The sequence below is a fragment of the Glycine max genome, chromosome 3 (genome assembly GCF_000004515.6).
Source record: "Glycine max cultivar Williams 82 chromosome 3, Glycine_max_v4.0, whole genome shotgun sequence".
NCBI classification, from domain to species: Eukaryota; Viridiplantae; Streptophyta; class Magnoliopsida; order Fabales; family Fabaceae; genus Glycine; species Glycine max.
The window spans coordinates 36,475,643-36,488,754 of NC_016090.4; the positions used below are offsets into that span (position 1 = coordinate 36,475,643).

At 35.7% G+C, this 13,112-nt stretch overlaps 1 protein-coding gene and 1 long non-coding RNA gene across 3 annotated transcripts; one reads left to right on the forward strand and one right to left on the reverse strand.

Annotated features, from left to right (window-relative positions):
• Nucleotides 1-1,144: 1,144 nt before the first annotated feature.
• Nucleotides 1,145-7,711, forward strand: CHLH (magnesium chelatase subunit). Its single transcript, NM_001250974.2, has 5 exons — nucleotides 1,145-2,739; nucleotides 3,033-3,115; nucleotides 4,102-5,904; nucleotides 6,261-6,737; nucleotides 7,132-7,711. The coding sequence occupies exons 1-5, from the start codon at nucleotides 1,326-1,328 to the stop codon at nucleotides 7,507-7,509; spliced, it is 4,155 nt and encodes a 1,384-aa protein (NP_001237903.2). The 5' UTR covers nucleotides 1,145-1,325; the 3' UTR covers nucleotides 7,510-7,711.
• An 883-nt stretch (nucleotides 7,712-8,594) lies between these two features.
• Nucleotides 8,595-11,441, reverse strand: LOC100816752 (uncharacterized). Of its 2 annotated transcripts, XR_005890751.1 has the most exons (4): nucleotides 11,110-11,373; nucleotides 10,651-10,700; nucleotides 9,532-9,867; nucleotides 8,595-9,142 (listed from the first exon to the last, which is right to left on the reverse strand). It is a non-coding gene; the product is annotated as an uncharacterized lncRNA (long non-coding RNA). The 2 variants fall into 2 exon arrangements; XR_001387521.3 differs by lacking the exon at nucleotides 8,595-9,142 and having other exon boundaries at nucleotides 9,553-9,867; nucleotides 11,110-11,441.
• Nucleotides 11,442-13,112: the final 1,671 nt, after the last annotated feature.

The following is a 13,112-nucleotide window of genomic DNA, read 5'->3' on the forward strand; positions in this document are numbered from 1 at the left end:
TAAATATAATCACATAAAAAATGACATAAATTGATATATTCAAAATAAAAATAGGTATTTAAATGAGTTTTTGGATGAACTTAACTAGTTTCTTGTTTTTGAGGTTTATCTCAAATTATTTTCAATCACCAAATCTATTGACTTACATGAAATAAGATAATTAACATAAATTTATATCTATTTTCATCCAAACATTAAAAGATGTATGGACCATTCAGTGACAAACCATTCTGTATCTAACATGACAATCCCGTGATAATCTTAATTCTTCTCTTGATAGTTAGCTTGACTACCTACCATTTATTTTATAAAGGCACGCAGTGATTTCTGATTATTGAAAAAAATGAATTAACCAGACCATGTAATTTCCAAACCAGAAAACAAATTTTCTGTCTAAACTCATTAGGCACACAGTTAAAAAACTACTGCAATTTTAACATTAAATTCGTAATTTCAACTACAAGAAAAATACAAATGCAAATAATTTACAATACCATTGAGTCCGAACTCGATCCTTTATGATTATTGTCATAGAATAATTATCATATGAATCAAGGAAACTGATATGTGGTACGTTTACTAGAAACGTAAGACCAAGTACACTACTTGGCCCCATCGGGGTCACATAAAAGATATCTAAGCAATGCTTTTCAATTTGGAACACAAACTCTAAAAGCAAAGAATATACTATATATTACAAAAAAACAAAAAATCTCAGACTTTCTCTCTCATCCTCATCAATAAGATATTCACTCATCCTCTCCCTCCTCTACAACTACTTTCGGGGAAATCCACTTCCTCCAATCAGATTTCAGGAGACTCCATCGCATAAGAGCCCAACAGATAGAAAGATATAGCAAATAATACTAACAGATAGTGCAAACTAGGACATGCCATCCACCTTGTCACCCTCTCGCATTAAACACTATGACACTAACAAAACAAAAACCTCAAAGTTTTTTAATGAATTCCAATAAAAAAACCCATTTTGGCCACGTGGTCTTCATTCTCACCACTAACCGTAAATAGCAACTATTTTTCATTTCAAGCTCTTATTTTTCTACTCAGTTTCATCCACACAAACCAATTAAAATCCAACAACCGCTCATCATTCCATAAAAACAAACATAAGAAGAAGAAAAATAACACACATTTGAAACTCAAACTGAAATGGGTGCATAGCTTTGGGGCAAAAACTACACAAAACTCCTCATTGCCCCCAAGTTTTTTCTTTCAAAGCAATTTTGCACTTTTTTGCTTTCATTGTCTTCAATTTGTAGTAAGAGGAAATTGTTGTTTCCTACTTAGCTTGATTATTATTATCAATGGCTTCTTTAGTATCTTCACAATTTACACTACCAAGTTCTAAACCTGACCAGCTTCATTCTCTTGCTCAGAAGCATCTTTTTCTCCACTCTTTCCTTCCCAAGAAGGCCAATTACAATGGTAGCAGCTCAAAATCCTCTCTGAGAGTGAAATGTGCTGCCATTGGCAATGGTCTATTCACCCAAACCACCCAAGAAGTTCGTAGAATTGTTCCAGAGAATGACCAGAACTTGCCAACAGTTAAAATTGTGTATGTGGTCCTTGAGGCTCAGTACCAATCATCCCTCACTGCTGCAGTGATAGCTCTCAACAGCAAGAGGAAGCATGCTTCCTATGAGGTTGTTGGTTACTTGGTTGAGGAGCTTCGGGACGCGGCGACGTACAAGACCTTCTGCAAGGACTTGGAGGATGCCAACATCTTCATTGGGTCCTTGATTTTTGTGGAGGAGCTTGCCCTCAAGATAAAGGTTGCAGTGGAGAAAGAAAGGGAAAGGCTTGATGCAGTTTTGGTGTTTCCATCAATGCCTGAAGTGATGAGACTCAACAAGTTGGGTTCCTTCAGCATGTCACAGCTTGGGCAGTCAAAGAGCCCCTTTTTCCAGCTCTTCAAGAGAAAGAAGCCTCAGTCTGCTGGCTTTGCTGACAGCATGTTGAAGCTTGTGAGGACATTGCCAAAGGTTTTAAAGTATTTGCCAAGTGATAAGGCTCAGGATGCAAGGCTCTACATACTGAGTCTGCAGTTTTGGCTTGGAGGGTCTCCTGATAACTTGGAGAATTTCCTGAAAATGGTTTCTGGATCTTATATTCCGGCGCTGAAAGAGACGAAGATCGAGTATTCGGAGCCGGTTTTGTACTTGGATGTGGGGATTTGGCACCCTTTGGCTCCTTGTATGTATGATGATGTCAAGGAGTATTTGAATTGGTATGGAACCAGAAGGGATGCAAATGAGAAGCTGAAGAGTCCGAATGCACCGGTCATTGGTTTGGTTTTGCAGAGGAGTCATATTGTGACTGGTGATGATGGACACTATGTGGCTGTGATCATGGAGCTGGAGGCTAGAGGGGCTAAGGTCATTCCCATTTTTGCCGGCGGACTTGACTTTTCAGGGCCAGTGGAGAAGTTCTTCATTGATCCGATTACAAAGAAACCGTTTGTGAATTCTGTGGTTTCCCTCACTGGCTTTGCTCTTGTTGGAGGCCCTGCAAGGCAGGACCATCCAAGGGCGGTCGAGGCTTTGATGAAACTTGATGTTCCTTACATTGTTGCCCTGCCACTGGTGTTCCAGACAACAGAAGAATGGCTCAACAGTACTCTTGGTCTGCATCCAATTCAGGTTGCTCTTCAAGTTGCTCTGCCAGAGCTAGATGGAGGCATGGAGCCAATTGTTTTCGCTGGTCGAGATCCTAAAACAGGTAACCATGATGATCTCTTTTCTTTACGGCCTACTATTAACAACTTTTTGTAATTACTATTATGATGCTGGTGTCTTAAGTTTATCTTTTAAGCATTTATTTTAAGAGACGAATTCAGGAGAATTTTCTTTTCAAAACTAATAAATTAAATTTAGAGTTACTCTTGGAGTAACTTGATCCTTCCTCAATTAACATTGCCATAATAGCATGAATATTGGAATCATTAGAGATATTGAATTTCATCCTTTTGCGTACTTTCTCTGTTGTTTATTGATTAATTGGCATGTTTTCAGGAAAATCTCATGCTCTTCATAAGAGAGTGGAACAGCTCTGCATCAGGGCAATCAGATGGGCTGAATTGAAAAGAAAATCAAAGGTATTTGCCATGTTTTGAACCTCCGAATATACATATCCAGTTTAATCAAACTTTAACCAAGTCTGCTAGATATTTGCAATGTTGTAAGCAATAATCATAAAGTTGTACCGTTAAAGTTCTAATGACAACCATCCTGTTCACATACACATTCATTTTCCCCCCTCTGTTTGGATAAATATTCAATATGGAAACAATCTAATGAAGATTGAAGCTGATACTCAATATGACTTTTCTTTATATTTTCTCTGTATCTATTATGAAGTCAATTTCAATGAATTAGAATATAATTTCTTAAATGTGTTTTTCATTTGACATTTACTCAAAGGAGAAATGACTTGCAAGTAATGTCTGGTGGAGAATTCTATTGTTTCAAAGCATAATTCATAGTCTTTTACAGAAAAGTGCAATATCTAAATTCTATTAAGATTATGAATTTATGCTTATTTTGATCTGGATATGAGTATTTTTGAAGTCTTATCTTTAACCTCATTATTTACCAACCAAATATCTAGAGAAACAGAGAAGTCTCAAACAGTAGAGAATAGGCCGGGAAACAAGGTTTCCTATTAATGAAAGGAAATTTATGCTATGCTGTATATTGTACTCTTGTATTTGACTTGTCACATGTTGCAAGTTTCAACCTTGAATAGCTAGCTCTCTCTCTCTCTGTCTCTCTCTCTTATCTTTTTTCCTTTTTGAATAGAAGAAAATTAATAAAAAAAATTTCTGCCGAACATTTTGTTGTGGAACAATTTTAATGTTATTCATATATGCATTTTTATTTATTTAGTGTCCAAAGATTCTCCTATCTTATTATCTTCCATCTTTGTTGTGCAGTAATCTGTTTGTATGCACTACACTGCACTGAAGTATAACTTTCTTACATTCATCAGCATTTTGTATTTGCATCATTTTCTCATCAATCCTCTTTGCGCTGTTGACTTTGATCATTGAAATTCACATAATAACTATTTTCATCCTTGCAGGAAGAGAAGAAACTAGCAATCACTGTCTTCAGTTTCCCTCCAGACAAAGGAAACGTGGGAACTGCTGCCTATCTCAATGTCTTCGCCTCCATATACTCAGTTATGAAAGAACTAAAAAAAGATGGTTACAATGTTGATGGCCTTCCGGAGACTTCAGAAGCTTTGATTGAAGATGTACTTCATGACAAAGAAGCCCAATTCAGCAGCCCAAATCTGAACATTGCTTACAAAATGAATGTTCGCGAGTACCAAAATTTGACTCCCTATGCCACAGCACTGGAGGAGAATTGGGGAAAACCCCCTGGCAATCTGAATGCAGATGGAGAAAATCTTCTGGTATATGGGAAACAGTATGGTAATGTCTTCATAGGTGTTCAGCCTACATTTGGCTATGAAGGGGATCCAATGAGGCTGCTTTTCTCCAAATCTGCAAGCCCTCATCATGGATTTGCAGCATATTATTCCTTTGTTGAGAAAATCTTCAAAGCTGATGCTGTACTTCATTTTGGGACACATGGTTCCCTTGAATTCATGCCTGGAAAACAGGTGGGGATGAGTGATGTATGTTACCCTGACAGTCTGATTGGGAATATTCCAAATGTATATTACTATGCTGCAAACAACCCTTCTGAGGCCACCATTGCCAAGCGCAGGAGTTATGCAAACACCATTAGCTATCTGACTCCTCCAGCGGAAAATGCTGGGCTATACAAAGGTCTTAAGCAGTTAAGTGAGCTCATCTCCTCATATCAGTCCCTCAAAGACACCGGCCGTGGGGCACAAATTGTGAGTTCAATTATCAGCACAGCTAAACAATGCAATCTTGACAAGGATGTGACTCTGCCAGACGAGGGTGAGGAGATCCCACCTAAAGAGCGCGACCTTGTGGTTGGACAGGTGTATTCCAAGATCATGGAGATCGAGTCTCGTTTGTTACCTTGTGGGCTTCATATTATTGGTGAGCCTCCCTCAGCCTTGGAAGCAGTTGCTACACTGGTCAACATTGCTGCACTTGATCGTCCTGAAGATGGTATTTCTTCTCTTCCATCAATATTAGCTGACACTGTAGGAAGAGATATAGAAGATGTGTATAGAGGAAGTAACAAAGGAATATTGAAGGATGTAGAGCTTCTTAGACAAATAACCGAGGCATCACGTGGAGCAATCACTGCCTTTGTGGAGCGCACTACTAATAATAAGGGTCAAGTTGTTGATGTAGCTGATAAGCTTAGTTCAATCCTTGGATTTGGCATAAATGAGCCATGGATACAGTACTTATCAAACACCAAATTTTACCGAGCTGATAGGGAAAAACTTAGAACCTTGTTTGTGTTCCTGGGAGAATGTTTGAAGTTGATTGTGGCTGATAATGAAGTGGGAAGTTTAAAACAAGCCTTGGAAGGTAAATATGTGGAGCCAGGGCCTGGTGGTGACCCAATAAGAAATCCAAAAGTCTTGCCAACAGGAAAGAATATTCATGCCCTGGACCCTCAATCTATTCCTACAACTGCAGCGATGCAGAGTGCCAAAATAGTGGTAGATAGGTTGATTGAGAGGCAGAAAGCTGAGAATGGGGGAAAATATCCTGAGACAATTGCACTTGTATTGTGGGGAACTGATAATATTAAAACATATGGTGAATCCCTGGCTCAAGTCTTGTGGATGATTGGTGTGGAACCAGTGGCTGATACCTTTGGCAGGGTAAACCGGGTGGAACCTGTAAGTCTTGAAGAGCTTGGAAGGCCTAGGATTGATGTTGTTGTTAATTGCTCAGGAGTGTTTAGAGACCTTTTCATCAATCAGGTATTACTTTTGTTGCTGTTTTTCCATTAATGGAGACCAAGACCAATTAAGTATTCCTTGTGTTCCATCATATTGTCATTACTGTTCAGAATTGCAACTTGCACTCCTCATATTTTAATATTGTTACTAAAAGAGTCATGTCATAGGAAATATTTCTGAGTTCCAACTTTTTTCTTCACATCTCAATGATTAGTATCCTTCATTGAAAGCATAATGGTTGCTACATCTGAAACTCTGATGATGACTGAGTTCAAACTTAAAAGATTTGCATAAGAGCTATCTTATATCTTATTTTATTCCGCTGTTTGTTGCTGCATTGCTTTGGTTGCTCATTAGTTTATTTATTCATTATTCAGATGAATCTTCTGGATAGAGCAGTGAAGATGGTTGCTGAATTAGATGAACCAGCAGAGCAAAACTATGTAAAAAAGCATGCATCAGAACAAGCTCAAGCCCTTGGAGTTGAAGTTCGAGAGGCAGCAACAAGGATCTTCTCCAATGCTTCTGGCTCCTACTCCTCAAACATAAACTTGGCTGTGGAGAATTCTTCATGGAATGATGAGAAGCAGCTCCAAGACATGTATCTTAGCAGAAAGTCTTTTGCTTTTGATTCTGATGCCCCTGGTGCTGGCATGACTGAGAAAAGAAAAGTCTTCGAGATGGCTCTGAGCACAGCAGATGCCACATTCCAAAATCTTGATTCATCAGAAATTTCCCTCACTGACGTCAGTCATTACTTTGACTCAGACCCGACTAATCTGGTACAAAATCTAAGGAAAGATGGGAAGAAGCCTAGTGCATACATTGCTGATACAACCACAGCCAATGCTCAGGTATAAATTGTTCCAGTGAATCTCCTATTTTCAAGCTTGGTTTGATATTTCTCCAAACTAGAGAAGATCCTCAAATCAGATTGACTTCGGCCCTGTTTGGGAAAACTTTTCAATAAGTACTTACAGGAGAAGATAATAACAAAGTAAAATGAATTAAGCTTCTCCATAAGCTAAAATCAACTTATGCACTAGAACTTGTACAGAAGCCTTCTCCTTTCTTCAAAAATCTGATTTTAACATATATATGTTAATTTTAACTTATGAGGGAAGCTTAATTCATTAACCTTGTTTTCTTTTCCAACAAATATTTATTGAAAGTTTTATCAAAAATAGGACCTTTGTATTATAGATCTCAAAGAATTTCTTATGATCTTCTGGATCCATGTTCCTTCAGGTACGTACACTTTCTGAGACGGTTAGACTTGACGCAAGAACCAAGCTGTTGAATCCAAAGTGGTATGAAGGCATGTTGTCTACTGGATATGAGGGTGTACGCGAGATCGAGAAGAGACTCACCAATACAGTGGGGTGGAGTGCAACTTCAGGCCAAGTTGATAACTGGGTGTATGAAGAAGCCAACACAACTTTCATTCAAGATGAGCAAATGCTGAACAAGCTCATGAGCACTAATCCAAACTCCTTCAGGAAACTGGTGCAGACATTCTTGGAAGCCAATGGACGTGGTTATTGGGAAACTTCAGAAGATAATATTGAGAAGCTCAGGCAGTTGTATTCAGAAGTGGAAGACAAAATTGAAGGCATTGATCGCTGAAGTTAATAGCTATTATTGAAAAGAGCACACAACAGTGAAGAGAAGAGCATCCTTTAAATGTGATTTTTGTTTTCCTTTTCTCATTTTTTGAGATCAAGTCTCCTTTGTGCAGTTCTGAACTCCAACCCCGGTGAACAAATAAAGGTTCAAGTTCATAATTGATTTCTTAGATTATTTTCTTGAATGAAAAGAATTTGGTAATGAATATCAACTTATTGAACTTAATAACTTAATATCTAAAACATAAACTTAAATTTCCACATAATATCTACTAAATAAACTTAAACTTCCTGCGGTCTAGGTGCTTCTTGTGAAGCCTTGAGAAAGTCTTTCAGTTTGGGATCAGAAACTCATGTCATATTCTGCAAAAAATTACTGAACTGTGAAAAAAAGCATTGTGAGCTTGTTTCTAGAATTTGGGAGAAAGGATAGAAGCTTCTCTCTTCGTTTTTGAATTCTGGTTTTACGTCTTTAGATGTTTGGGAACACAATTGAAATCTAGAAAAAAGTTTTTTTTTTTTAAATAAGCCTGTTTTCTTGCTCTAAAAAATTTGTAACGTATGATTTTTTTCAACCATTTTTTTCTTTTTCAGTTATTTTCATACTCTTTAATTATATTAAAGTTGATTTTGTTCACATCCAAACAAATTTTTTTATCTTAAAATCACTTATTGGCAAACTTATTCAAACAAATATGATTCTAATTATAATCGATTACTAAAATAATTTATTTTTACAGTTATTTTAAACACACCCTAAATATCAAGGGTTTAATTTAGTTGATTCAACATGCATAAATTTTCTCATATGTGTTGAATTCTTACACTTGACTAAAAAATGAACCCTAAGTAATTAATTGTCAGAGAGTCTTCAGGTGATGTTATTGTGATGTTTTTCTATTATGCTTTAACTCTCTGTCCATAAAGAGCATTGACATGCATATAACGGGTGCTTGCAGTTATAAATTCCACTCTTTTATTTTCTAGCCATTTCATATTTTCCCAGTGAGGATGTGAGGAGTATAATAGGAAACAAAATATTTTCTATTTACGTATAATTAATATAAATACGCATCCGAGCAGAGATTTAGGAAAATCGTGCCTCACCACCGCCGATTTAAACAAAAAGCCATAATTAAAACACCCCTTCCTATTATATTACAACCCATACAGTGTTTAAGAGTCCACTGAAACAACTGACATCCATGGAATTTCTCCAACAATTGAACCAAACAAATCTGCATCTTGATATGTTGAAGTGCTTTCATATGTGAATATAGCATAGATTTGCTCATTATAGTCTTTATCATATGAATGTCAAAATGATTTACAGGGGTTTCTTTTACAAACAATTTATCTAAGGGGGTCTGTTTTCAAATAATTTTTTAACGGGGTCTATTTTTTAAAAGTGTTCCGCCATTTCTGTTGGTGAAACTCTTATTCCCCTTATTCCGTATTCCTGTTGACGAGACTCACCTACAGTAACTCAAAGGGTTCCGTCAATACTACTGGCGAGATACCCTTATTTTCCATGCATCCATGCACCATCCATCTAGCATGCATGATGTAGGTTCCGCCAACATCATTGGCAAGATGCAACCCGTGAGGGTTTCATGAAGAAACCGCCAGTCCAGCTGGCAAGATGCATGCAAGAGGCCCATTATAACAAATTATATCAATTTAAAAAAAAAAACAATCAAAGTTAAAAATATATTATATCAATCATCAATTACAATTGTATTTAATTTTTTTCCGTTAAAATCAATCATCCGTTATTTTAGTCTATCAAGTAATATATAGGTCTCCATTATTTTAATTTCTGGACTTTTTTTCCTTTAAAAAAAAGGTTAGGAATTAAAGTAATTGAGACATATTACATCATAGACTAAAATTAGAGAATATTAAAAAAATAAAATAGGGACAATCTTTATTTTTTTGTTTTTTGGGTACATATTAGAGACAAAATTTTGTTTTAATATGATATAATACTACTATTGTTTAAGAATTCATTTTAATGTTGTACCTTTTGGTGCATCAACAACAATTTTCAACCTTCGAACCCAGCTTAAAGAAGTTTTTTGATTGTTTGTACCTAATGGAAGAGAAGTCACATGTTTTTACACAAAAAAAAAAAGAAAACTCACATGCTGATTGCATTGTTGGAAGACATCATACAATGATACAAATGGATGTAGTTCGACATAAATAAATTTGTGTCTAACCAATTAGTACCATAGAGGTGATCAGTTAGGGATTCACATGGCAAGTACTCAAAAACCAATATCTGATGCTTTCTTTCATGACAAAATCCTTTCAAAGACACAAGATTTTGATGCCGGATTTTTGACAAAAGATTAACCTAAGCACAATAGTAGATGTTGGAGAAAGAATCAGCATGTGAAAACAAAAAGGGATAAAGAGCATTTTATAGACACTATTCAAAATGATTAAATTAAAAATTTCATCCTTACACTAGACACTATTTTTCATTCCAATCTATGCATGAAAAACTATATTTTTGGTCCTATGAATTAGGGGTAACTCCTAGGAGGCTAGGAGATGACCCTTGGTCTCAATTTTCATTATGCACATTTTTGGTATTACTCAGCTTAGTTATACTTATGAAGCATGCAGTTCCTCATATCCATTTGTTCCCCTAAAAGACACTAAGATATCAATGTAACACATGACATGACAAGATAATTATGCATGATGTCAAAGAATATACATACTTGATGTGTGGGAGGCTTCATATTGTTGTTTAGTCTTGTATATCAATACCGAAATACACATCAAGGGAAAGGCCAGTGTGGCTCCTCCAACTATGCCTAATATGATTGCTAGATGGTTATGTACATTGTGCTTCTTCTGATGAACTACAGTGACTTGTGGTGCCTCAATTGGAGGCAAGCAATAAATTCAAGTGCCAAAGCTTACAAATTCAAAAACAAAGCATTGAAAGAAAGAATAAAATCAATTAAAATCAAATGTAATTTCAACTTAACAGTGAATACCAAAATACCAGAGAAAATGATGTGAACTAAATCCATGCACGAGTATACAGATTGAAGATATATTGAATACAAAAGTGCTTAAGAATGTAATATGAACTAATCAAATGAAGATATAATGAGCAGCGTACCTAAACAGTGGAGATATTCCAAACCAATGACAACCTCTGCCGCATAGAATCTGGATACGTGATTGATAAGGTTAACAAAAAAATGTAACAATCTGTATTAAAAATATAAATATGTCCATCATTTTTATTAGATCAAATTAGAATGTTGATGATGATGTATGTAGTTAGTAGTCAATTCCATCAGTTATTGGAAGAATCATTCAAGTGCCAAACCAGAAGGGTAGCATAACCAGTTATCTATTAATCTGCCATGCTAAAGGAGTCAATAATCAATGTTTAAAAGAATAGCGAATTGTTTTGTTGGTCTTTCATATTCTTAGGCCTTTGCAACATACAACTTGGGTTTTGATTAATTAATCATTGAGCTCGACCCTCTATGTACGTCTTTGAAAAACCTTTCGAATCAGAAAAAATTAAAATGGACGAAACAAGCAACAAAGGTTATGGTATGTTACTTACTGGAAAATGAAACACAAATGGACCCACGCGCAACAGTGATGGAAAATGACCTTTCACAATGACTGCATGTGAAGGACTACGATGACCTGGCATGTATAATCATCGACGAGAACCAGGACAGTGGTGGAAAGCCTTCACGACGAGAACCAGCTTCGAGAGACAAAAGGTGCAAAATGAGTCAGGTAGGGTATAGTGCGACTACGGGAGAGGGAAAAAGATTTAATCCAGTTCAAAGGCGGTGTTTATAAAACTCATCTTTGAATAATTCAGTTCAACGACGGTGTCCAGTAAACCCGTCTTTGTAATGCGAATACGACAAAAACGTCGTTGAAATACATCTGGTATTTACTAAAGCGTCACCGCCTCTAAAAGGACATCATAGAATACCAACTTTATAGTAGTGATTCTTTATCTTTTTCTTTTTACCGCGATTTTTTCTATTAAGGACAAATAAAACTCTAACTTTGTGAGAGTTTGATGCATATTCATCTAATCATAATTTTTCATTCCTTTTCCATTGATAGTGAATTTAGTCATATTTTTTTTCTCTAGAAAATTGCATATTTTTATTTTTCTACTTTATATTACTATTATTATTATTTTCTACATAGGAAGGAGAAATCTCCATTGGATAAAATGAAGGCCAATTAAGAGGAAGAGGATGAGGAAGAAAATAAAAAGTGAGAGATCACTGCATCTTTGCAAAGTATAAAAAAAAAACCTATTTTAAGTAGGTTAATTGACCTATTTTAACAATCTTATTACAAAATAGACTTTTTAAATGAATTGGCTTTCAAGTTGGACAAACTTCAACTTTTAAAAAGGTTGTTCTAAGTCTTTAGAAAAGCCTCATATCTAATAAGTAAGCCATATTGATGCTTTAGATTTAAGAAATATACTAGACTTAAGTTTCATAAAACCTAATTTAGTAATTTAGAAAATGAATAAGCAAAAATTGAGTTGTCATATATTACATGGACTAGTATATGGGAGACTGTTATGAACAAAACACATGAGGCACCACAATTGCAAGCAGCACCAGCAGAAGTACAATTAGAGCAAGCCACAGACACGAATCAAAGGCAAAGGAGGGTTGTTATGAATCTGCTATGAGACCAGCCAAACCAAGGGGAGACAAGCACTCACCTGAGGAGCATTCATAATAGACTAGGAGCAGGGCTGCTAAGCTGGCACCATAGGATTGGGCACTTAGAATATCCTGTCGGGAATATATCTTTCTGTTAGGATATTTTGCAAAATCTGTTATTGCTAGCCTTCCTTGTAGGACCTGTAGAAGGAACTAGAATAAGCATTTGGTGCCTATAAATGAACAATCATTGTAATAGATATGCAACCAGAAATATAATCAGAAATTCCCTCTCTTAATATTCCTTTTCTGGAGGTCTCTTAATCCTCGAATTCTAGGAACCATAGAACAGAATTTTTGTTCTGAATTTTTTTTAGTACTAATATACCTCAAAAAAATTTATTATAAAATTATATTTAAAAATAAATTTTAATTAAAATATTATGAGTAACGGTTAATCTTTTTATTAGTATAATAGGTAACAATTAATGAGCAACAACTTTTCACTAATATCATTCCTTTATTTAGAAAAAAAAGATTTAATAGTTAATAACTAAAGAAATTTAAAAAAATTTCTTTTATTTATGTTCTTTTTATTCTCTTCCTATTCAATTCTAATTTTGTCTTTTATGCTCTCTCTCTTTTTCATAGGTCTATGTCTTGTGACTTGCTTCTCGAGTTTATTTATTGGTGAAAAGTAAATAAAATATCTCATTTTTAAATTTATTTTAAATCTCTCAAGTCTTTGAATTATAACCCATGCATTGTCTCACTTCCAAGTGAGTGACCTGCAAAACATCAGCCACAATCTGGAGTGTGCGCTGACCCATGATTGCTGGCGTCAAAGACGTTTCCATTGGAGAGCCATGAGAAGACAAATTGTAGTAGTCACCTAATTTTCGGATAAATGGTGACT